The 26,050-nt window shown below is 52.9% G+C and overlaps 1 protein-coding gene across 2 annotated transcripts in view; it reads left to right on the top strand.

Annotated features, from left to right (window-relative positions):
- Positions 1–5,965, top strand: part of ACVRL1 (activin A receptor type II-like 1) — a 12,881-nt gene extending 6,916 nt beyond the window's left edge. For both annotated transcript variants that reach the window (XM_004692730.2, XM_012732597.1), the window contains exons 8-10: positions 483–680; positions 2,748–2,878; positions 3,917–5,965. In XM_004692730.2, the coding sequence (XP_004692787.1) occupies positions 483–680; positions 2,748–2,878; positions 3,917–4,051 (464 nt within the window). In that variant the 3' untranslated portion in view covers positions 4,052–5,965. The remainder of the gene's footprint in view (positions 1–482; positions 681–2,747; positions 2,879–3,916) is intronic.
- Positions 5,966–26,050: the final 20,085 nt, after the last annotated feature.

Here is a 26,050-nt window from a genome sequence, read left to right as displayed (position 1 = left end):
CTGGGAGCCACTTCACCTGCTGCCTCCTGGATAGCCAAGACCCATGAGGGGCGCTTTATGGGGTGCAGGCGTCCTTGTCTCATTCCCCCCACAAGAGGGCCGCAGGATGACGTAGCCTGTCCAGCCCGGACCCCTTCCAGCGCCCTCTCGGGCTTCAGGAGTGCAGACAGCCCCCAGCCGGGTGCTAGCCGGGCCTCACTGACCGCATGGCTCCCACGCGGGCCTCTGGGTCCTGTGAGCTTGGGCTAACAGTGCCCGCCCTGCCGACTGGCCCCTCCCTGGGTCCTAGGGTGCCCAGAGAGCGCTGAGCAAGCAAGGTGTGACAGGACAGCCGTTCTCTAGGCCACTGTCTCTCCCAGCAGCTTAGGCAGCTCTGTCTGCTCCTCTGTGCCCCCCTCCTATGTCCAACCCTGCCTGCCCCGGGACCCAGGCTTGGGACCACCCGTGCGGGGCTCAGCTGAGTGACAGGCCGGTGCCCGCAGGCCTGGCGGTGATGCACTCGCAGGGCAGCGATTACCTGGACATCGGCAACAACCCGCGGGTGGGCACCAAGCGGTACATGGCCCCGGAGGTGCTGGTGGAGCAGATCCGCACCGACTGCTTCGAGTCTTACAAGTGGACCGACATCTGGGCCTTTGGCCTGGTGCTGTGGGAGATCACCCGCCGGACCATCGTCAACGGTGAGGGCCCCACACGCGCAGGGGTGCGAGGCGGCTCGGGGACCAGGCCCAGTCACGCAGGAGACGAGGCGTCCTCTGACCTGGGGGGCTTGCGGCCAGACCTCGGGGTTCTCTTCCATGCCACACACCGGTTGGTGCAGTTGAGTGACCTTTATGGCTCCTCTGTGTCTGTGACTCCAGCTGTGGCATCTTGGGAAGGTGGTAATGACAGAAATGTTAATGGAAGCAACCTTGATGGAGCTGAAATACGTGCCAGGCCCTGCCACACACATGTTGTTTAGCCAACCTGTGTTGGCAGCCCCGTGTCTCACTGCGTGGTTAAGAGCACGCTGGAGTCTGACTGGCTCGGCTTAATGCCTAGGTTTTGCCCCTGACCACGGGCAGGCTTATCAAACGCTCTGTGCCTCAGTTTCCTCGGTGTAAAAGGAGAATAAAACAATGCCTAGTTGCTGAGACGATCCAAACAGCACCTGTAAACCTGAGTAGCAGCTCGCACAGTGCTGTCGCTCCTGTTACAGCTGGGCCATTGGCCAGTTGCCATGAAGGACCACGGTGCAGAATGACAGCTGGATAAAGGCCGTGTCAGGATCTGAAACGGGCAGTTTCTTCATCTCTGTGCTATCCACACCTCTCGGATCCTTGGTTTCCTCAGCAACAGGAAAAGCAGGCTATAGGAAAAGCCGGCCAGCACCGTGACTCGCTGAGGCTCGAGTGGGCAGGGGGCCACAGCGTGGTCCTGTGGCCGGCGCCCCAGCCTGGAGCGGTGACATTGGGTGGAGGCCTGCACTGGGCAGGTGGCCGGCTCTCCCTCTGGGGGCTTCCCGCAGGGGAAGCTGGGCGTCCCTCACAGGTTGGGGCCCACCAGCACAGGGCCCCAGGGACCCGCTGCCGGCAGGAAAGGGCGGCTGACCTGGCCAGCGGAGGGGAGGCTGGCTGGAGGCTCCTGGGGAGGGAGGCTCTGGGAGCCCCACACAGACCCACAGCGCATTATAAACACTGTAATCTGGTGTCAGCCCCGGCGCTGATTAAAGGCCCATGAGACACGCTCCGGCCCCTTGGCAGCACTGATTAAGGCTCACAGCACAGGGGCCGCCCTGGAACCCCGCCACGGGAGAGCGGCTGGGCGACTCTTCTGAGGTGCCAGCTGTGTGGCCCTGACCCCCAAGAAGCAGGAGCGTCAAGGGGCACTTCTTCTGAGTCTGGCCTCTCCTGCCCAAGCTGTCCTCAGCCCCGCAGGCATCCGTTTCAGAAGCTCCCGCTAGGGCCTGTATACTCCGGTCTGTGTGGGGAGGGGCTGCAGGCCGGAGGCGTCTGCAGAGGCCAGTGCCACCCCTCTGAGCGGGTGGGTGCTGTTCCCACCCCCTTTCTTGTTTTCTCCCCGTTGCCTTGTTTCACACCCTCAGCCAGCAGTCAGTCAGCTGCCCTCCCCTAGAGTGGCAGCGAGGCAGAAGTATGGGCTGTGGTCAGCCTCCCTGGGTTTAAACCCGAGCTCTGGCACTTAGCGCCTGTGTGATTTCAGACGAGTTCCTTAACTTTGCTGGCCTGAATTGCATTGCCCACAGCGGGATATGAATAGTATTATTTAACTCACAGCATTGTGAGGCCTGAATGCAGTGCACGTAGGACAACATCAGGCACGTAGCAGGTGCTCAATAAACTGAGTATCATGGGCCTGGAGCAGGACCTGGGCTCTGGGTGGGAGGCAGCTACGGAAAGGCTGGGACGAGATCTGGCCCAGCAATCCAGCGAGGTGAGTTTGACCGCCACTCCCAGCTGCTTCTCTAAGCGTCCGTTTCTTTAGCTGTACATGGGGGTAGGAACAGACCTGCCTCACAGGAATAACAGGGGACGCATGTGAAGTATTTTTAGCACAGTGCCTGGCACATAGTAACTTCTAGATAAATGGTAGTAATTATTATTAAAAATGTGTTTCCTATATGACAGCATCCCTCTCAGGCATTTGGTTTCGGGCCTCTGGGACAGAGAGTGGACAGAGGTCTTCCCCGGGTGGTCCTAGGCCTTCTGGGGACCTCCAGTGATGGGTGCTCCCTCCCCCATCCACGCCAGGCATCGTGGAGGATTACAGGCCACCCTTCTATGATGTGGTGCCCAATGACCCCAGCTTTGAGGACATGAAGAAGGTGGTGTGTATTGACCAGCAGACCCCCACCATCCCCAACCGTCTGGCTGCAGACCCGGTGAGCTTCCCCGGCTGGAGTGACATGGGTGGGGGTGTCTCAAGCTGGGATTTCTGGGTCCAGGACAGCCCCCGAGGGATCGATCCCAGGGTACTCCCTGGGCACCCCCTCACGCCCCTGGTGTGGACCCCCAGGGTCTCGTGGCTATTCTGGGATTCTCAGAAACCTCTGCTTTGTCTGAAAAGTCGGAAGCGCTGTGCTGTCTCTTACCAAGGACTTTTGTTGTTACTGCTGTTCATTTATCTTTGTTTTCTCTCCAAACATCCATGCACTTACATAAGACTCGCACGTGTGTATAAACTCACGGGCAAGCACATGCTTTGACATAAACACTCTCACGGAGGCCGCCACAAGTTCAGACACGACTCCTCCGCCCACCTTTCCATCTCCGGAGTGGTCCCAGTGCCTGGCACACAATAGGGGCTCCGTAAGTATTTACTGAAAGGAGAAATAAATACACACGTGGATACACGTCTATACGTGGACATTCTGCACTTAGATACAGAAGTCTCACACGCCCACGCCTGCGTGCACAGGCTCACGCCCCAGTTCTGCGGTGGAGGTGGGGCTGGCTCCCCTGAGGACCACCGAGCTTCCAGGGGTGCATTTCCCATGGACACTGGCGATTGCAGGCCAGCGCCCACTGTCCCGTCTCCCGCTGGTCCACTGGGCCAGCCAGCGTTGCTGGAGCTGGGAGGCGCTGCTCCTGCGTCAGATGGGGAGGCGAGAGCCCCAAGGCTTGCAGATCCCGTTCCTGGATCCCGTGGAGCTGGGGGTGGGAGTCAGTGTCTGCAGACTCCCTGGGGGTCTGGTTGCCCCCTCGGCCAGCCTGCCTCTCTGTCCCTTCCCAGCCATGCTCTTCCTTTCATATGCTGCCTTCTCCCTCTTGCCTCCTTCCCTCCCCCTCTTACCACTCCTGTCTTTCCTCTGCTCCTTTCCCGCCTCTCACCTCCTTCCTCTAGCCCTTTCCTGCCTGTCTCCCGCTGCTGGGCCACGCTGCACGCCCCTGACCCTGGCTCTGCTCCGTCCTGCCCTCAGGTCCTCTCAGGCTTGGCTCAGATGATGCGGGAGTGTTGGTACCCCAATCCCTCAGCACGCCTCACGGCACTGCGGATCAAGAAGACACTCCAGAAATTCAGCAACAGTCTCGAGAAGCGGAAAGTGATTCACTAGCCGCGGCCTGGGGCGGCTGCCTGCAGGGGCGGCGGCTGGAGCGTGGACGGTGGTGTGGGTGTGTGTCCTGGGGAGGGGGTACCCCTCTAGGGGTGGCTGTGCCTGCCCAGCTGGGCCCCTAGCCCATCTAGCCAAAAATACAGCTGGGCTGAAACCTGATCCCCTGGCTGTCTGGTCTGCTCCAAGCAGCAGGCTCCCTGACGCCGATTCCCCCCCACACACACACCCTGGGTGCACCCCCTCCCACTGTATCCTCACCAGCACATGATGCAGAAAAGGCCTCAGCCCCCAGGAAAAGCAGCCAGGGAATCCCAGGCCAACGCCCAAGCTTGGGCTCCACTTTACCCTCTGCCCTCAGCCAACCCCACGTCCCCACCAAGCTGCCAGAGTGGCACAGGGCCTGGTCTGGGCTTCGGCAGACACCCTGTCCTGCCAGGCCGAGCCTCTGGCACAAGCCACAGACACCCAGGACCCACCAGTTTCTTTCTGTGGGTTTGTATCTCGGTCCCATGACGCCTGGGGCCTCTGTCATCCAGACAAGATCCCAGCTAGTTGATGCCAGCTGCCTGGTCAGCCGGGCCCCACCCACATCCTAGCTGACTTATGCAGGCTTCACCCAGTGGTTCCTGCTGAGGGTGTGGCAGGGTCACAGGCCAGTGGACAGGCGGCAGGTAAGACAGGCCAGGACTCTCAAAGTCCTAAGACCAAGCATGACCAGGCAAAAGCTCAGTCAGGAAGCAGGAAGCCGCGTCTGGTCCTGGGGGCTTGATAGAAGGCAAAAGGAATGAGGCAGTCACTGTCCCTGGACCGTCTTTCTTTGCCTGCCTGTTGAAAGACTTGATCTTGATGTCCTTTGAGGTGCTTCAGCTCTCATTTTCCTCGAAGTTTCAGCCTGTGTCAGAGCTCAGCTGACCGTCACTCTGCTCTCTCTCCTAGCCCCTGGCAAGATGCCTCAAGATGGGGACTGGAAATTAACATTATCTGAAGCCGGGTCTGAAACACTCCTAGGCCAGCTCTACAAGCTCCGGCTCTTGGCTGACCCCCTCAGTGGTCATCCTTGGGTTAGACAGTCCTGGGCCTTCTCGCCAACGCAGTGACCGCCTCTGTGGCTTAGCCCCTGGTCTGGGCCCCAGAGAAGAACCTAGTGGCTCTAGGGAAACACACACAGTCTGGCACTGGGAAGCATTGCGGGTGAATGTGCACTCTGAGGCCGTTACCCTTGAGCCCTGGACAGCCAGATGGGTTGGAGGGGGTTGGTCAGGAGTGTGGGCCACAGAGCCAAGGTTGGAGGGAACTGGCCACCTAGCCACCAGCCCGGCGGATAGGAACCGCCACGGGAGATGAAGAAAGCACAGCCTCCTCCCCTCCTGCATAAATGACCCAGCACAACCTCGGGCAGGCAGGCTTCTCGAATGTTTCTTGCACTGTCTCTGGCCCTTTCCCAGGCCTGCTCCCAGCGTTGTGCAATAGGAGAACCAGGAAGCGAAACTGGGTGACATGGGAGAGCTGCACCGACCTGCTGCCTGCCCAGTCACCATTCTGCTTCCTGGCAGAATGTCGTGTTTGTGTGTGTGTGTGTGTGTGTGTGTGTGGTCACTCGAGCTGTGGTCACACGGCCCAGCAGCCCATGTCCAGTGGACTACAGAGCAAAGTCTCCTGAGAGGCCAAGTCAGCTATGGAGGCAGCAGCTCCCTGGGGCTGGAAAACCCCTGGGAGGAGGAGTGAGGCAGAGTAACTGGGGGAGGCCCAGTGAAGGGAGCCAGGGGCCCCGAGGGAGGGAGGGAGGCAGTGGGGAGAGCAGGCTGGTGCAGGCGGGTTATGTAAGGCTGAAATCCCACTTCTCTTACTGCAATGCTGTTTGTGGGAGCATTTAGCACGTGCTTGGCACATCGTAGGTCCTCAATAAACCAAGGAACCCAGAGCTCTTGCTGAGTCTTTCCAGGCCCATAACAAGGGGGCTGGGAAGGAAAGGGTCCCCAAGTCTCCATGCCCGGGCTCTCCCTTTAATAGGTAATTCACAGCCCCTGCAGGCTCCTGCTTGAACACCCTCGCCCTCGTCCCCCATCACCTTGGGCCGAGCCTGGTCGAGGCGCCGGCTCTAGCGCCCTCTGCTGGCTGGTGGTCGGCACAGCGGCCGTCGCCCCGCCCCGCCCCTACGCAGGGACCCCAGGGCCTTTCCCCGAGGGTGGGGATCTCCGCCCCCGCCGGTGCGCGATGAGTGTGTGCAGTCTCCTGCAGGTTTTGTGGGGACGGTCCCCCGGAAACCCCAGCTAGAAAGGATCTTTCTGTGTCCTCACGCAAGGTAGCTCGGATCCGCCAGCTGGCAACCCCCAAAAAGGATCCCACCTTGCCTGGGGCCAGTGTCGGTCCCTGGGTGGGAAGGGCATCCTCCTCCCGGCAGACCCTCTTAGGCCACGGGGCCTTCTCCACGCCCGCCCCCCCAGAAATTGTGGGGCGGGGCCTGCCATGGAGCAACCGGGCTTGTCAGCCTAGGAAATCTGTACCTTTGCATTCGAGGCTGGAGGTGGGGGACCCAGGCGAGAGAGGCCACCCTCACCTGCAGGATCTCTTCTATCCCCGCAGCCCCTAAGCTGACTTCACCCTGGAGCCTCCTATCCGGTCCTGGTGTCTCTGAACCTCCCCGCCACCCCCCACCCCAGCTGAAAGGGCCCCCCTTCCCCAGAGGACCTCCTAAGCAAGGTTGAGGAAACTGAGCGTGCACCTTCCTGGCACACCACAAAGAGCAGCCTTTGCCCTCCCCCACCCCGGGCCTTACCCCAGGTTCTGGCACTATGGTTAGAGAGCTAGAGAGCAGGGGAGCAGGACTGAGGAAAATCGCACAGGAGTTACAAGAAGCCGGGGGGTGGGGGGCCTTGGGTATGGACACCTGCCTCATTGCTCTCCAGGAATAGGACAACCTTGTGGAGGCCACTGAACCCAAGCTGGGTCTCCACACAGCACCCCAGGGGAGCCTGGCATTGAAGGAAGAAAACCCACTGCCTTTACAGCTGTGCTTTTCTAGGGAACCCCAGGCTGTAGCCTCCTTACCTGTGCAAGGAGGGAGAGGAAGGTGTGGAGGTGGTACAGGGTCCCAAGGAGGTGAAGGTGACCCCTGCAACAGGAGCTTGGATGCTGAGGCTCATCCCTCCCCTGCCAAGGCCTCGGGGTACCCCAGGACAGTGCTCTCTGCACCCCGACACCACTACAGCCTGCATGGAGGGTGCACTGCCTCTTCTGAGGCCTCACTTGGCATTAGATGAACAGACTGAGAGCTGGCCAAGTCCTCGTGCCTCAAAGACTCAGTCCTGGGGATGCCGTGAAGGGCTGCTTGTCCTGGGTCCAGTCTCCTGGGACAGGGACTGACGCTAACTGTGCAGTTGTCATGCTGGGTGGGCGAGTCTTGGAACCAGGGCCACATTCACTTTGCTAGAAATAGAGACAGAGGACTTCTTGACTTTGCATATGATTTGCATAATGCCATAGACACACAGTCTATTTTCAGGCAGTTTTCAGGTTAAAGTGTTGTCACTGCTGCCCTGCGGGGTGTCACGTCTGGATGAGTCTCTGTTCTTTCTCACCCACCCACTCTTACTGACCTAGATCACCCACTGTAGGATCGGGCGAGGGGAGGGGGTTGTCCAGGGAGACCCGGGGCAGGGCTAGAGGCACCCTGGAATGTCCTTTCATGCTGCCACCACCAGGAGCGGAGTGTGGCAGCTCACTAACAGGCGAGGGGCAGTAAGCATGGTGGCCCAGAGCTGGCTCCAGCCTCTCCGACCAGAACAGCCAGTTCCCCTCGCCCTCTTCAGTCCTGTGCCAATTTGAAGAGAGATGTCTAGATAAACCTGCTCCTTTCGGCCACTGATAAAGCCTGGTGTGGCCAGATAGCCCTTCTTGGACATTCATGTCCAGTAGGAAGATTTGACCTTAGTCTCCAGAGAGCTCTGACTTTCAGGCTGTTCCTCCTGGGAGCCCCAGTGGGGAGCCCAGTATTGAAGTCTGATGACCGAGATTTTTCAAACAACTGGCACATCGTCGTCAGCCCATCTGCCCCTTGCTCTCATTCACCCAGAAGCCTTCACCAGGCACCTGAGTGTGCCAGCCTGAATGCCTGGCACAGGCACCACTCCACTCTCAGAGGTCACAGAAGGAAAACACTAGAGGTGTGAGCGGTTGCGGTGACAGCCACGAAGTCATCCATGACCTCGGGGGTTACTTGGCCAGAAAGGAGGGGTTCGGAGCCAAGGACGATTCTCCTTTGGTAGCTGGAGCTGTTTGGTGGCCTGGGCTCCCTCCTGCAGACCCCTCCGGCCTCCGGGCCGTCTGGCCTGCTGTCTTCCACAGAGCCAAGAGTTCGCCAGATGATTCAGCAAAGCCGCCGGGAAGCCTGGTGGTGCTCGGAATCACGAGGCTGTCAGCGGGACTGGACAGCAGCCGTGTGCTGCCCAGAATTCCCGGCCCCTGGCGTGCAGTCCCCCTGGACCTACCTCATCCCCTTACACAGGCGTTTCCTGTTGATAAGAAGCTCGGTCACAAACACTGATAAAGAGATGTAGAAAGGAAATTGGCGGGCTTGGGCATTCTGTCTGCCTTCTCTGCCCTCTCCCTTCTCCCAGCACCTTCCCCCGCTGCTTCCCAGAACGGGGAAGAAAACATGTTCCCACCTTTGTAGGGCCGATTTTGCTGTTTCCAGGAATTTAGTCTCCCTTGGGAGCAGGGCCTCCCTTGACCTGGGTGAGGGGACAGGAACTCAGAGGCAGGCGGCCTCCAGGCCAAGGGGAAAGCGGGAAGACAGGACAGCCGGCTGGGGCAGAGGGCCCTGCAGAGACCCCTGGTCCTGCACCCTCTCCCCAGGGGTCTGGATCCCGCTTGGCCGGGGACTGCGTGCTCTCTAATGAGTGGGTTTTCCCATGACTGTAGTCTCAGGCTCATTGCTGGGAAATTTCATTATTTGGGCACTATTAGTTTGGAACCTATGGTTCTTCTGGACAATCAGCGCGGCTGATGTTGAAAAATAAACGCTGCAAACTAGTGTGAGGCTTCCGGCCGCCTAGCTCAGATCTGCATTTGTAAGCTCTGCTCCCAGAAGGCAAGTTTTCTCAACGTTAAGCTCACCGGCCATCAGGTGGGTGGTGAGACTGGATGGCCATTGCTCACAAAGGTGTTCTAGAGATTTCTATTTGGTCATGCTTTTTCTCTCTTCCCCAGAGGCAGGGTTGCTTGTGAAAGTTTGGCAGCCAGAAAGGAGTGAACAGGTGGTTCTAACTGGCCAATGTTTAATGAAAGAGGCCACTGGAGACCTCCTCCTGAACTCTAAACTGTCTCCCGTCCCAGGTACCCCTGGCCAGAGTCTTCTCCTGGCTTCAGACCTCACAGATTTTATTGACCCCTGGTGGAAGAAGCAGCGTAAGGAACGCAAAGCGTTTAGTTCTGTCAAAAATTCAGTGGAGGGCCTCTCTGGTGGCGCAAAGGGTTAAGTCACAGCCCTGTAAAGCTATCTGCAGCCACTGCAGCCTGAGTTCAACCAGGGAGTGACCCACATGGTGCAGCAGGCATCTCCTGTCTCCCCACTGCTCCCCTCAGGAGCGTATTTCAGTAGATATGCCTGTTCTGCTCCCCACTGTGTCTCTGGTGAATCCTTTCCCTGCACCTCTGGCCTGCACCCCAGTTCTTGTATGCGTAAATAAATAAATCTTTTTTTTTATTTTAATATTGATTGTGATGACGGTTGCACAGCTCTGAATATATTAAAAGCAATTGAATGATAGACTTTAAATGGTGAATTATATGGTATATGAATCCTATCTTAATAGAGCTGTTTAAATATCGATGAGGAAAGGCTGTACTGTTTAGGTGGTGCTAGGAACCCTGGCTCCCTGGAGGAAAAATGCAGTTGGATTCTTACCTAGCATATGTACGCAGATGAACTTCATATGGATTAAGAATCAAAATGGGAAAGGTAAAACTATCAGCCAAATAAAATATAAGAGAACACTCTGTGGTTTAGGGGTGGAGAAAGACGTAAACAAGACACTTAAACACAAACCATAAAACAAAAAATAGGATGGATATAAAAATATCAGCCCTTCAAGCATAGGCCATACATAAATTTAACATTAATAACTTAATCAGATTAATAATAGATGATAAACTGAAAGGAGGTACTTACAATCCCTAAAGCTCTCCAGACTTCCATACTTACAGACAAGAGAAAGTCTTGCAAATCAGCAAGACCCAATGGAAAAATGGGCAAAGAGATTAGTAAATTCACAGAAAAGGAAGCCCAGGCAGCTGACACTCACAGAGAGGAATTCTCCAGCTCCCTTGGGCTCCAAGACGGGCAGATTTAAATGATGTGCCCATTAACCTCCATTGAAGTTACAAGCTGAAGGGTGAGAAACACCCAAGGGCTGGCAAGGATGCGGGGAAGTAGGGGTGCAGACGCAGTTCTTGTCAAAATCTGAGCTGGGGGCCCTGGTGGCGCAAAGATTAAGCACAGCACTGCAAGGTAGCCGCAGCCGCTTCGGTGCGAGTTCGATCCCCAGCCCCGGAGGTGACCCACATGGAGCAGCAGACCTCTCCTGACCCGCCCGCTGCTCCCCTCAGCAGTGTGCTTCGTCAGTCGGCCTGTTCTGCTCCCCACTCTGTCTCTGGTGAATCCTCTCATCCCCTGCACCTCTGGCCTGTGCCCCAGTTCTGTATGCATAAATAAATAAATCTTTAAAAAAAAAGAAAAGTCTAAGCCAAGAATCCTTTCTAACATCGCTTGCTGGTGAGCTGTGCGCAAAGATGCATTTCCTGTCCGTACCACCGGACCTCGTGGGACTGACGTTGTTTTTTGGAGATGAGTTTGGAGTGTGGCGTCCTTGGGGTCACTCTAGGAAAGCTTTCCCCAGAGCCTTTCAGCGAGTTCCCCAGGCGAGATTCTCCATGAGACAGACATTAGTTATATTTGAAGAGCAGGTTTATTAGGGAAAGGGACAGAAGAGTTAAGGACACAGCAGGCAGGAAGAGCTGCCCCCGAAGGGACAGGTCTGCTGAGAAAGGGCCGCATGGCTGCCGGCGGGCAAGAGAGAGAGGTCAGGGAAGAGAAGTCCTGGCAGGTACAGGTCATGGGCAGGCAGGAGGCAGCTGCCCTGCGGAAGGAGAGAGGAGGTGAAATGAAGCACCTGCACAGTCACAGGTGGGCAGGGCTGCGGCCCAGGGGAGGGGCAGAGCCGGCCCTGATAGAGCCCTTTTCTCCTTGCAGGGGCCCACTGCGTGTGGGTGGCCTGTTTGAAGCTGGTTTTAGCCAACTGTGGAAGCAGACTGCAGATTCTGCAATGGGCCGGATCTCTGTATCTCTACCCTCGGGTCTGTGCTCCAGACACGCCCTGCAGCAGTCTGCTACCTGCTTGGGCCTTGGGCCCTGTGATAAGGACACTAAGGATCTTGCTTTCCATAGCTGGGTTAATGGTGGCTGTTAATCCCTTCTGCGGCACCTCCTGTGTGAGTCAGGTTTAATCTGGGGATGCTTCCTTTAGGTTTTCCAGTCTTTCCTCCTTCAGGACCATTTCTAGGGTATGTCTCCTGCCGCCTGTGAGGACAAGCACCAGTGCAGGGGGCTGGAGCCAATCTCGGTGCACATGCAGAGGGGACCACCAGCCAAATGAGGTGGGGGAGTGTTCAGAATATGATGTGATCCTGCTGAAGAGATGAAAAGCTTCAGGTGCACACACTTTACACAGTAGAATTCCTGCGTGACCCAGCAACCCCATTGTGGGTACATGTTCAGAGGAACTGAAATCAAGACCCCAAAGAGATACCTGCACCCCCGTGTACATTCTAACAGTGTCCATCATAGCGAAGAAACGAAGCAGACTCAATGCCCGTGGGCAGATGAATGGGGAAAGAAAATGCAATCTCTATCTACAAGGGACTATTCAGCCACTAATTAACTTGAAAGTTAATATTTAACAGGAAGGAACTCCTGCCATTTGTGACGGCATCGATGAACTTGGAGACATCGTGCTAAGTGAGAACAACACCAAAACAGAAGGAGAAATACTACACAAATTTCACTGGTGTGAGTAATCGAAAATAGTCAGATCTGAAGAAGCCCAGAGGAGAGTGGCAGTGGCCAGAGCCCGGGGAGGCCAGGTGGACTCGGACATCAGTCTCCTTTGGGTTCCAAAGGTTCCTGCATGAAGATCAACAAGCCCCAGCGCTCCCTTCCCTAAGATCCACAGTCAACAAGCCTGCAAGGCACACTCAAATATGCTAAGTGTGCTCCCATGTCAAGTGTTCTCCCCCACACACAATGATAATAGCATTCATACATATTCAAGACGACACTCCATTCTTAACAAGATCCTGCATATATTTAAGGCAGACGGAGGCAGTCTGTGCGGTGAGGAGAGCAAGGTGGATGGAGACTGAAAAGGGACCTGGAGAAATCGCTGGAAAATAAACCCCAGAGGGGCCCTGCCTCCTGGCACAGCCCAGCGCTGGTAACACGCCGGTGATTAACCTGAGGCCGGCGCAGGGATTGAAAACAAACCAGTGACCCTCAGAGCTGGAGTCCTGACTCGGGGAGCTTGTGGTTCTGGGCAGCAAACAGCAGAACACAGGCCTCCTGGAGGGGCCGCAGGGACTGTGCAGAAGACGCTTGGGGAGCTGGGAACATGAGCCGTCCGCCCGGCCAGGCTGGCTCTGCACGGAGCCAGGGACGGGACCAGAGTCCAGCAGCAGCAGCTGCTCGGGCCAGGTCAGCAGAGCCCGCGGCCGCGTGGTGTCCACACGGGCCCGCGCTCAGCCAGAGGAGCCCGACCTGTCTGTCCCCGGCCCTAGCTCACTTGTCTCCTCGCCTGCTCGTCCGGGCAGCGGCTGAAGGGGAGAGCCTTGCCGGGCAAGGGGAGGGCCTTGTCTACATGCAGGTGTCTGTCCAGGCCTCCGTGTGCCTGTTTCAGTGAGAAAAGGGCACCTCAGCCTGCAGTCACCGGATCAATACTTCAGCTGGGTCTTTTGTGAAATGAAATTTAGAGTCACACCGCACTGTTCCCTTAGTAACAATCTCCGCAATCAGATCCACGCTGTAGAAATGGAAGCTCTGTGCTGTGCTCCGTTGCACAATCATACCTTCGCCAGAAACGGTTTTCTGATGTAGCTGGTATCTTTTCCAGAAGAAAAAAAAATTAACTCCATTTAAGCAGACTTAACAAGGTCTTAAAATAGATATAAAGTGGTTTCACCCTACAAGGGGAATTCTTAAAATACTGAAGTACTGTTTTTAGGCAATAGTCAAGTACTTCAGAAAAACTAATTTATATTCCAAACAATTTCTATGCTAATTACCCATGATTCTTTCCCAACCACCAGGTAATATGTTGTGTTACTGTATGTACCTGGGGTGAATAAAATGACTTTCTTTTTTTAGATCAGTAGCCACTCATTCAGGATGGCCTGCCCACCGTTCTTCCAGATTTTTCACTTTCTTAAATTTCAGATGAGAATTTGATCCTGTGGTGTTGAGGTCAAAAGCACAAAACAGACTTATCGAGGTTGTCTAAATGGGAGACTCTTGACTCTCAGGTCGCTTCTGATTTAGTTTTTTTTTTTTTCTTTAAAGATTTACTTATTTATTCATACAGAACTGGGGTGCAGGCCAGAGGTGCAGGGGGTGAGAGGCTTCACCAGAGACAGAGTGGGGAGAACAGAAAGATTGACTGAAATACACTGCTGAGGGGAGCAGCGGGCGGGCCGCGGGCGGGCCAGGAGGGGTCTGCCTCGCCATGTGGGTCAGCTCCAGGGCGGGCATCCAACTGGCACTGAAGCGGCTGCGGCCGGCTGGCAGTGCTGCGTCCCACCCCACCAGGGAGGGCCCTGATTTAGTCTTTTACTGAATGGAAGAAGCGAAATCTCATTGCTGTGTCCGCATTATAAACTCACCCGCACCCAGCCTCTCCGGTCCCCCTTCAGACTCCTCATCCTTAACAATCCAACCGCTCTGAATCAATCCCCAACTGGCCCCTCTGGGCAGGCCCTTCTGGTGGCTGCAAACAAAGCACTCAGCCCCTCCCCTTGCATCCAACCACCCCAAGCTCTCCCCTCTCCTCGCCTGCTTGAGTCTCTGCTTCCTCACCTCACCCTCCTCCCAGCTCGCCTCCCCTGGCTTTGCCTTGGACACTGCTCTCTGGGGACGTGCCCACGCGCCTCCTGATTGCTAATCCCTTGGGCCCTTATCAATCCTTCCCTGTCTAGCTCCACCTCTCAGCAAACTTTGAGAGCCTCCTGGCTTCCCTGCCACTCGCTGGGGGTCTCACCCCTGCCTCACTGGGGCCCGTCTCAGACTTCTTTGCAGACACTCTCCCACCTCTCCCTCAAATGCTGGTGTTGCTAGCATCCTGCCCGGCTCCCTTCTCCAGCCCCCACCCGCCTGGTTGAGCACCCCACACTGTGGCTTTACTGCTCACTGAGGACTTTCAGATCCTGCTTCCGGGCCACACCTCCCTCCTGAGCACGGAGAGGCGGGGATGGTGCTTGGAGGACTCCAGGCATCTCAAACTCATCAAGTCCAAAATGGAGCTCCTTACCTGTCCCCCAAACCTACTCTGCCTCCTGCGCTCAGATTGGGGTATCTAACAAGCACCAGGGGCTCGTCATAGTCCTTCCTTCTCCCCCCACCAGCCCTTAGGCAAACTCCAAGTCTACCTCCTAATTATCCCTGCAATGCCATCTACCTCTGCCCACCTCTCCCCTGCGTCCAGCTCCCAGCGTCTCTCCTTGGGGTTAGCGAGGCCTCCTGGTTTCCCACCTCCCCTCTAGCCCCAGCAGCTGAAGGGTTCCCTCTAAAATACAATTGTCAGGGCCCAACCTGGTCACATAGCGGGTTAAAGCACAGTACTGTGAAGCTGTCTGCAGCCACTGCAGCTCGAGTTCGATCCCCGGCCAAGGAGTGACCCACATGGCGCAGCAGACCTCTCCTGACCAGCCCTCAGCAGTGTATCTAGTCAATCTGCCTGTTCTGCTCCCCACTCTGTCGCTGGTGAATCCTCTCACAGCCCCCAGCTCTGGCATGTACCCTAATTCTTGTGTGCATAAATAAATCTTAAAAATATGTAAATAAAATAAAATACAACTTTTATTCTTGCATTCTCCCCCAGGGAGGTCACTGCCCTCAAGTTAAAGACCGAATTCCCTCTAAACAATCCTGTATCACCTGTGGCCACAGCTGGCCACAGCTTTCCCACACAGGAGCCTTGCCTGCGTGGCGAGCCCAACCCAGACCCAAGAATTGTCACCTGCATAATCCTCTGTGGGTAATAAGCAGCGATAGTTGGTATGATAAAGAAACTGGAAACAGGTTCGTAGGTGAAGCAAAGGTCTAAGAAGAAGAGAGGGTAGAAGCAGAGAAGCTGATACATTTGACATCCTGTATCCAGCACCTGAGATTTGCTGCACTTAAATTACGAAAGAAAAAAGTGCCTTTCTTCAATAACTAGACTGGATCTCTGTTACCTGCAACCAACAGATTCCAAGTCAGTTCCCTGTCTTACAGTGTCATGGGGAACATTGGAGGTGCATTGTACATGCGTGTGTGTCTGTTACACACATATACATACAGTACATACATGTTATTTGATAAATAACAGTGATACTAACATTAATCCACTCGGGGACGGGTGTGGTGAAGACCCAGGAAGACGTGCTGTTTCTCTAGAATAGTTTCAGATGCAGGATCCCACCCCTCAGCGCTGTATCATCCCATCAACAATTTCTTTTCATTGAACAGGCAAAATATCTTATTTTGGAAAGCTTGAAAGAAAGAAAAATAGTTACATATAATCTGGCCCTAATGCATCAAGGGACATCTTTTATTTTCTTTTTTTTTAAAAGACGTATTTATTTATGCACACAGAACTGGGGTACAGGCCAGAGGGGCAGGGTGGTGAGAGGATTCACCAGAGACAGAGTGGGGGGCAGAACAGGCAGATCCACTGAGGCCCACTGCTGAGGGGAGCTTCAGGGAGACAGGAGAGGGCTCCCTGGCTGGGGATTGAACTCGTGCTGCAGTGGCTGCAGGCAGCTTCCTAGTGCTGTGCTTTAACCCGCTGCGCCACCAGAGAGGGCCCGGAAATGTTTTCTTTGCCTACTTTCCATCCTTAGACTTCCTCCTGCCGTGCATTTTCTGTTTTATGTTGGGTATTTTTCACTTCACATATCGTAAACATTTTGGTATTTCTACACAGAATCATAATCATGTGAATGACTACAAACATTCAATAAGTGTATCATATACTCTATTAAATCAGTCTATGAATATACATTCTGTTTTTGCCCGAAGTCATGCCACAGTGTCTATCTTTGTGGATAAGCCTATTTTAAATGAGCTTCCCTTGATTATTTTCATTACAGAAGTAACATGAAGCCATCTTTGAATATGTTGATGATACAGATAATCAAGAGGAAAAATAATTATAACTCCACAACCAAGAGATAACTCTTATAAGCACTTTGCTTAATATCCTTTCAGCTCTTCTTTATGCATGATTTTCAAATAACTATTAGATGACACTGTACTTTTAAAATACATTCATTAATCACCCTTCATTGGTGGACAATGTATGGTTTCCCGGGGAATTTCCCACCAATTCCGCTGTGCACCATCACTGTGGTCCCTGTGCTTTTCCCACCCCTGTTCTGGTTCTTCCCTCTCCTCTCCCCTACAGAATGTCTCTGACTTATTGTTGCCTGATGATTTTGATTTTTACTTTATTAGAGTTACTTTTTATTTCTGATTCCTTTTTTGTCTTCTCTACATTCTTCCTATAAGTGAGACCATTCAATATTTTTCTTTTCCTTCCTGGCTTATTTCACTGAGCATACTCCCTCCCAGCTGCATCCATGTTGCTGCGAAGGGCATGCCTTTATCCTTTTTGACTGCTGAGTAATATTCCATTGTGTAAATATATCACATCTTCTTGATCCAATCATCTGTTTTTGGGCAGCTGGGTTGCCTCCATGGCTTATGACTCGCTCATGACTTGCTTTTCTCCACTCACTTGTATATCATCAACATCTTTTCATGCCATTAAATCCTTTTCTATAACTCTTTATATTTAGGTGTGCTTTAAATAAACATTTCACTATTTTTGAATATTCATTTCAGCCGAATCTGCAATTGTATATCCAAGTCAAATCTTTATGCTTGTGTCTGGTCACACTATTTCCCTAGGATGAAGTCCTAAGGTTGGAATTATAGGGTCAAAAAGTATATGGCTATTCTTGGGATAATTTCTAGGAAGAGAATTATGAGATCCACATTTAGAAATTCTTTAAAGCTCTTTGACTATTTTGCTCCTTTAAAAGGGGCTGCCTTCATTTTTAAGAGTAGAATTTTAGTGGGGGAAGAGAGGAGAGTGGGTTTTGTCCTTTCAGAACCACCCCCAGAGGACAGGTGAAATGGGTAGAGGGAGCCCACACCCCCCTACAGACACCAGCTAGAGCAAGCTTCCCTACAGTCCTGGGCTTTTCTGAATAAAGGCGAATAGCTACAAACGTGGGTTCCAAGTAAGTGTTGGCTGTTGAATGACTCAGACAAACCCCAAATTGCTCTGAGGTCAGTTTCTCCATTGCAGAAGTAACCTGTAACCGTCTTTGAATATGTTGATACTACAGATGCCTTCTCTGGAGATGTGTAGTTTGCCCTGAAGGTAAAGAGGAATAATAAATCAATCATGAATCCCTCTTCTGAACTGTGTTTTTGTTCAGGGCCACAAGGGCTGTGTCCAGTGAGATGGGGGAGACATGGTGACCACTTGCAAGCCCTGGGATTTCACCCACCTCGTAGGTGGGGCGGGGTGAGGCGGAGCTGGCACCCACCAATGCCTCCCGCTGGCCCCCATGGATGGACTCTAGGGGCCCACAGTGTGGTTGGCTATTGTGACTGCAACAGCCACGGTGGGATTCTTTGGTTTTAACCCTTTCTTATCCCAGCTCAGGCAGACTCTAAGTTCCCATGACAACAGCAAGCCTCGGAAAGACCAGCTTGGGGAAAAAACAGATTTGACTATAAGAAAACCTGGCCAGATACCACAGGCAGGGCAGGCTGGGTAGGGACTCCGCACAACACTGGGCCCAGCGACAAAGACCATGGAGGTGTGAGCGCCAGCTCGTACTAGGCGACTGTGCACACCCCATCCCCCATGCGGCTACGGCTACGCAGGAGGCCCTCCCTCAAGCCTCGCCACACACCTGGGTGGTCCTGAGACAGGTATGGTGAGGTTCAAAGCGGAGTCTGACTCTGCCAGTGCACATACTTCTAGGGAGTTAAGACTCTTCTCTCTACAGCCTCTGGCAATAGGCAAAGCACAGTTTCATTCTATCCTCACGAAACTTCTACAAGATAAAAGTTTACATTCTCATATTACAGGTGAGACTTTCTAGGTCAGAGGGCTAAGCAATGGGTCAGAGGGCCCAAACGCAGATAGCTGGTGAGTAATAGAGCTGGGATTTGAACTCTGATCTGCCTGGGTCCAAAGCTCATGGTCTCTCTATTTCTGTCTGGAAATAGAACTAGACCTTCATGTCTTCACATGGCTCATGATTGCTGGGTTTGGCTTCAGGGTGTGTGTGTGTGTGTCAGGAAGGTCTCTGTGCCCTCAGCATTATGTGAACCCTTTCCTGCACACACACACACACACACACACACTCATATGCATACAGGCCCTGGCCCGCTGATGCCATCTTCCTCCCAGGCAGGAATGGCTCGCCTCCTCACTCAGGCTTCCAGGCAGGTGAGCCTGCCCACACCTGCTCGCCTCACCTGGGAGAGGCTCAAAAAGGCACATCTTCCCACCCCAACTTGTTCTGTGGCAAGGGCTTCTCAAGGAAGGGAGAAGCTTCTGGAAGTGTGTGAGGCAGACTGGAACTTTTGGGGGCTGCTCCCCTAGTCAGAGGGGGAAGCCCAAACTCAGGCTGCTCAGTGTAGGGAAGGTTCTGTTGTCCCTGAAGGACCCTGTCCCTATTGTTCTTCCAGTATCCATTTTTTGTTACTATATTTAATTACCTGTCCCCTGATTTCATTATTTTCTGGATGGTTGTCTTTGATTTCTAAAAGTCCTATAATCCTGGCTGTCAGTGCAGTGGCCTTCTGTTTAACTCTCTGTCTTATCGCTGATAGACTGTTCCTTCCTTCAACCCAGAGCTTGCCCTTAAGGGATAAGAGAAAAATCACACATTTGTACAAGAAGGTCCGTCACTGCACTGACGTCAATTCTATCTTCCCTGTCAAAGGCAAAGGTGTACCTGGGAGCCAAAGACACAGTTCGACACCTCCCTTCTACCTTCTACTTGAGTCCTGCCACGTTGCTGCTCAGACGGTGGCTTTAGTGGATGGAGCAGGGCCCCAAGGGCCCACCTCGCTGCAGGAAGCTTCTACAGAGTTCTACCCTGGAAGCGGAGTTAAGGTTCTCTCCCCGAGCTGTATCAGCTCCCCTCTGAAGCACCCACCAGACATCCTTAGGGAGGGTTGGAGACCATCCTAAGAGCTGTGAGCACCCCAGCTTTCTCCTGCAGCCAGAAGGCATTACCCTACTGAGCAAACCCCACTTTCTGTTCTGTGCCAAAGTGCAAAGGGTCATCGTAGAGTTCGCACGTGGCAGCCAGCACCCAGTTCCTTGCTGTGTAGAGACTGGCCTAGAAGGCTTTCTTTAGAGGTTCATCATTTCATTTACAGGGGGCATCGGGGAGAGCTTGCAGACTTGGGGAGAGAGCAAGAAAGTGAGGAAGTGGGGGCTGGTGCCGGTGATGCTGGGTGTGCGGCAAAGGCCAAAGGCACATTCAGTCTTTTGCCTCTTGCCAGCCAGTGGGGGTGGGGTGGAGGGAGCTCCCTGCTATTTCGAGTACTAAGCACCTGTACCCTCCCCCCCCAGCAGGCCCCCAGCCTGGCCCAGGCACGCAGTGGGCATTTAGTGAGTGCACACTGGAGCTGGTGGTTATGTTGATGAGATGACGGCACAGCACTCAGTCTTCGAAGTGCAGACTTTTGTCTCTCCCACCCCCTGGGAATTTCATAAATAAATCCCTGGACCTGTTCCAAGAAGAATTTCAAGGCTTCTCTGCGTGTGTGTGTGTTTCCAGAAACACAACAATTTTACATGCTGCTTGGCATGCAAACTCCTAAGCAACTCATGAGCAAGAATGAGGGCTGGGCACAATGAGGGGGAGGCGGAGGCCTGGGTCTGGCTAGACCAGGCCAGGCCACGAACACAGCAGCCCACAGCGAAGTTCCCAGCCCGCCCGCAGCAGACGCTAACCTGGCTCCCCGGAGCCCGCCCTGGGCCCTGGGCTCAGGCTCTCGGCTCTCCTCCCCCTCCTTTGGGTTTTGCCAATATTCTCCACCAGGTTTTGCAAAGTGCTGGGGTCTTAAAATAGCATAAAGGCGCACACACGCTCAGACCATGGTATCAGTCCCTGTGCCACAGGAGGATCAAAAGGAGGGAAGAGCAGAGGGTAGAATGAAGCTTCAGGGCAGAGCTGTTTGAGGGTGGGGGGTGGGGACATGGGGAGGAGAAAGCAGACAGACCCCCCTGGGCTGAGTGTGTGTGACAGCAGATAGGACTAATCGTTGTGTGTGTGTGTGTGTGTGAGTGAGAGAGAGAGAGATTGAGATCATGAAATCAATGGCTATGTTGGTGTGACCCATTTGTGGGGAAATCTGGGTTTCCCTCCTGGACTGTGATGGCTTGATGAGCAAGAACCAAGAACTAGCCTAGCCCAGACCCTGTCACGTTCCAAGCATAAATACACGATGGATGGATGTGAGAATTTGCTAGAGCATAAAATGATAGTAGTAATGATAGCCCAACTTCAGGTGGCAAGATTAGAGGGGGGCACCCCAGAGCTAGAAGATTCCATCAATCGTGAAGTTCTTAGTGAAGTAAATTAAGTCTATACTGAACACCAGGAGGGAACAGAGCTGATGGGATCTATGATCCATTTGGGGAAGGAAAGAGGAACAGAGAGGAAAAGCTTTCAGGCGTCGTGGGCCCTGAGACTGTTCTGAAGGATGAACTGCTCCTTGACCTCTTTCTGCCCGGTGCGGCTACTCACACTGCAGGCAGCGGAAGGAGGACTTCTTGGAAAGACACGTGGACATTCAGAGGAAACTCTGACTCCACTTCCTGGGGCGAGGAGAGGGTAGGTTGGACGTGGACAAGGACAGTCTGTGAAGAGTGGGTGAGGCACGAAGTGCGCTCACACACGTGCACACTCACACTCGAACCCACGCCAGGGTGTCGCTGTCTTTCTAGCTCCACCTCCGTATCCGCCTCTGTCTGTTCTCCCCGCCTCTGCCCCGTCCCTGCTCCCCCATGGCCCAGAGTAGCTGCCAGGCACTACGCTGTAACATCGGTCATGATCACAGCAACTCGGTTTCGATGCCTCTTAACGCCAATGCTCACGAGAGAGAGGCTGAGAGCTGGACAATCTATGTATTGCTTGCCCTTGGTTCAGAGGCCCCGCTGGGGCCATCACCTGTGCCGGGGGCGGGCTGTCCAAACTCACCCAGGCAGGTGACAGCATTGGATTTTCATGCTCCAGATGGAAAAGCGGGAGCAGGGCCTGTCTAGACACGGGGTGCATAAGCGTGGGGAGAGTTAGGGCAGCTCAGACAGAAGGGGGCTGTCAGACTGGGAGGGGTTGGCAGGCTAACTGGCTACATGGCTTACTTACTCCCTGATCGCCTCAGTTCCTCATGTCGACAGTGGGGTGAGTGGCGGTTTTCTCATGAAGAGCAAATAAATAATCTGTGTCAAGCTTGTAGGAAAGGACTAGTCTCTGCACCCTATTTTGATGTGCAGAAGTTAGCTTCTGATCATGTACAAGTCTTGATCGCTAGTTTTCATTCTGTCTGCAACAAGTCACTCATCTTCTCTGGACTTCAGTTTCTCCATTTGTAAAATAATTTCTAAAATCTCCTCCATGTTTAGAACGCCAGTATGTTTGACTCGGTGTTCCAGGAAGCCTCTTGAGAGGCAGAGGGACCGGTGACAGTGTGGGCTGGGGGCGGCCGGAGGTGGGAGGATGGCAGCCCTGGCGAGCCAGCCAGCCAGAGGCACACGGGGTGAGGCTCCCCCTCCCTGCAGCCTCCTTGGGGCCTGGAGAAGAGGGTGCGGGGCAGTTAGTGAGGAAAGACTCAGGCCTACAGCGAATGGAGAGTGACCAGCAGAGCCGGCCTGCTCAGACCCTGGGCATGCCCAGAGAGAAGCCCAAGTATGAATCATCAAGGCTGAGGGCACAGACCTGTTTACCAAGGAGGCAGTGGGTTGGAACAAGGTCAGTGTGAGTGTTAAAGAAAAGAAAGGAGGCCATGCAGTGACCTCTGGGGCTCTTCTCACCCCGATGAAAGAGAAAACCTGGGGAATTTTCCCTGGCAGGACAGCACAGCTCAGCACCGTCTGGTGGGACCCTGCCTCTTGTTGCCGGGGCTGACTGCGCCTGCCAGCTTCTCGGGCTGGAGCTGTCCCTGTCACCAGCGTGCCCCTCAGCCCCCAGGCACAGCACGTCAAGTCCTGGCTGCCTCCCTCGCTTTCTTCGCTCCCCAGCCCACTTCTCTTCTCACAGGCCTGCACTCCACCTCCCATCCCTTCAACCCCCCAGACGCTTTCTTCTGTTCCCGTCCTGGGAACATTCCCAGAGGAAACTGAGCATTCCCAGAGGAAACTGCCCATGACCCTGAGGCCCACTCCCGTTCCTCACAGTAACTTTTACAAATTCTCACCTTTCTCTTCCAGCACATCCACCAGCAAATGCCACCTTGTCTCTTTAAAAAAAAAAACAAAAAAAACATTGATTTATTTATGCATACAGAACTGGGGTACAGGCCAGAGGTGCATGCAGAGTCAGAGACAGAGTGGGGAGCAGAACAGGCAGATCAACAAAGTACACTGCTGAGGGGAGCAGCGGGCAGGCCAGGAGAGGTCTGCTGCGCCATGTGGGTCACCTCTGGGGCAGGGATCGAACTCATGCTGCAGTGGCTGCAGCTAGCTTCATAGTGCTGCACTTTAACCCATTGTGCCAGCAGAGAGGGCCCCCACCTTGTCTCTTGATCATATTGTGTCATGACTGAAAACATGGGGTGGCCTTCTTAAGCCTAACTTTCTCGGTTTGTGTCCTGCCTTCAGCCTCTGGGAAAGCACTATTTTTCTCCAGGCCAAGGCCTCTGTTCCTCTGTATCTTGTTTCTGAGCTCCCATCTACCCTGGGTTCTAGCTCTGTCTGTCACTCCTTTTTCCTGTGTCTTTGAACGCCTCCTGGCTCCTTTATTGCTGTCTAAGTTGTAGGCTCTCCTTCTTATTAAAGCAATAAAACACAAACACGCCCATTCCTTTATACCCTCATGGCACCCCCTTTTCCTCTTTTGCCTGTCTATTCTGGAAGTGCTTTTTAGCTGATTATTTAGCTCATTTACATTTATTATAAGGTACATTTTCATTTCTTTTCACTGGATTTTTTTTTAAAGATTTATTTTATTTATTTATGCATACAAGAGCTGAGGTGTAGGCCGGAGGATTCACCAGAGACAGAATGGGGAGCAGAACAAGTGAATCTATGGAAATAGGCTGTGGGGAGCAGCAGGCGAGGCAGGCGAGGTCTGCTGCCCCACGGCTTATGTTATTTCTTATAATCTCACATTAATATTCTTTTTCTTTCCTTACTTGCCGTCTTTTGGGTTAGTTTTTTCTCATTCTATTTCCTTCCTTCTCTCAATATAGAAATAATGCACTCTTGCTTTTCAATTAGTGAATATCTGACAAGTAAGTCTGCATTCATATTTAACTTACACATTTTTTATTTAGTACTCACTCTTAAAAGACATTCCCTATGAAGGTACAATTCTAAGTTGACTGCTACAGTTCTCTCAGAAGCCTTCATTTTTGTTTTTTGGTGATGGAGATCATATTTCTTGGAATTTTGTGTATGGAAATTCCTTGCAGCTGAGTTGCCTTTCTTTCAGGCTCTACCACGGGATACAAACAGCCCAGATCATGTGAATCTAAACCTTGTGTAGTTTTCCAGACCATACAGGTAGGGTGAATTTTAATGAAATTAAACCGTGAAGGTCAGCTTGTGGCGACTTCTCAAGGGAAATTTTTCTCATTCACCAAGATTCAGTCGGGCAATTTTCTTTACAGTCCACATGATATTGCTAGCTCATACTTAGACTGAGCATATCATCACCATTTGTGGGGGACCGTTTGTGCAAAGGACCCTCTTCACTTTGGACAGACCTGCACTGTGTCTCCTGTCCCCTAAAACCAAAGTTCAGGTTTACATGGTATGCAAACACTCTCAAAGTGAAAGCCAGCTCTGGTGTTCTGCTTCCTCTCTTTCCTTAGTTTTGACTTGAGTATTATTTTTTCACTTTCTTGCTAGTTTACCTAGATTTTAATTTGTTTCTGCAGCCAAAGGTTTGTTTAAGGAAACCTGGAGCACATTCTGATTACAGTCAAGTTCTTCAAAGAATAGTTGAGTCTTTCTAAGCCTTCACCTCCCATTTATTCACAGCTCCTCTGAAGTTAGGTCTCCACCCCATCTTCTCCTGAATGTGCTCAGGTAAACATGAGGCAAGTTGCTCACCTTCCCCAGGTCTTAGCTGCCTCACCCATAAATCACACACACCCTGACATGCCTCAACCACTTCTTAGGATTGTAGTAAAGGTCAAATCATCGTCATAATATTGCTGTTCTTTTTATATCACTTCCTATGTGTCAGAGACTATGCTAAGTGGTTTACATACAACAACCTCACAATATGTCTTGGAGACAAAACTATTATCAACCCCATTTGACAAATGAGTAAACTCAGCTTTAGGGCGGCAAAGTATCTTGTACCTCCACCTACCCACCCCCACCTTTGGTCACTCTCTCTATCCCTAAATCTAAGATGAAGAAATTGCTTAGAGAGCCTAAAACACACCCAAGTTTTCATACCAATTACTAAGAAGTGGAGAAATCAGATGCAGAATACTGGCATCAGAGATCCTGTCCTTTGCATGATCTCAACATCTTTTCAAAAACTACAGGTGATTCATTTTGTTTCAGAAGCATTTCTTTGAACTTGGGAAACACCTGTTTATTTATTAGCATTTAAAAATGCTAAAATACTTCTCAAAACATAAAAACTTGCCCTCGTGATAACTACTGAAAGATTGGGTCATTTCCTTTCAATCTTTTCTCCGTATATATGGAGAAAAATAAGACTGTGACTAGTTTGTATTTTGCTTTTTCATTTAACATCTCATGAGCACTAGGTCACATCATTAGTTTTTATAAACAAGTTTTATTACTAAATAATGTTTCATCATATTATGGGTATATTTAAGTCTTCTATTTTTACCTAGCGAAGTTTCCAGGTTTTTGCTTTTTTTTTTTTTTTACAATGATCACTATGCAGCAGTTGATGTTTTGCACAAACAGTCGTCTTTATCTCCGTGATTTTGGAAGACAAGGGGCAGTACTGGTCAGCACGTCTGTTTTAAGGTCTCTGAGACACAATGTCAAATTGCTCCCATACCACCCGCACTAGATAGGTGCTGTCACCACGACCCCGGGATATTCTGAAAAGAGGCCTCTCCTGAGGCGATCACCCAAGGCTGTCAGGGCAGCTGAGGCCACACCGAGCAGGCCAGAGGAAACCGAAGGCGAGGACCCAGTGGGACTCGGTTGGGGACTCAAGGCTGGGCCAGCAGGAGTGAAGAGAACTGGAGCACGCACGGGAGCCGCAGAACATTCGATGCGGGGGAGACGGTTCAGGCTCAAAAAGGTAGCTCGGCGCCGTGCGGGGCGCAGGCGGGGGAGGCGGCCGCCAGTCCAGCTCCGCCGCCTCCGCGCCTCGCCCAGCACCCACCCGCGAGGTTGGCCGAGGCGCGAACCCCTCCCACCCCTTTAACAGAGACACTCCCCTTTAAGGCGGTCGCCCGCGCGCTCCCGGCCCCGCCCTTCGGGGGCGCGCGCGGCG

This window comes from Condylura cristata, unplaced genomic scaffold (assembly GCF_000260355.1).
Source record: "Condylura cristata isolate star-nosed mole 26May11 unplaced genomic scaffold, ConCri1.0 scaffold00034, whole genome shotgun sequence".
Taxonomy (NCBI): Eukaryota; Metazoa; Chordata; class Mammalia; order Eulipotyphla; family Talpidae; genus Condylura; species Condylura cristata.
This window is presented reverse-complemented; position numbering and strand designations above follow the sequence as displayed.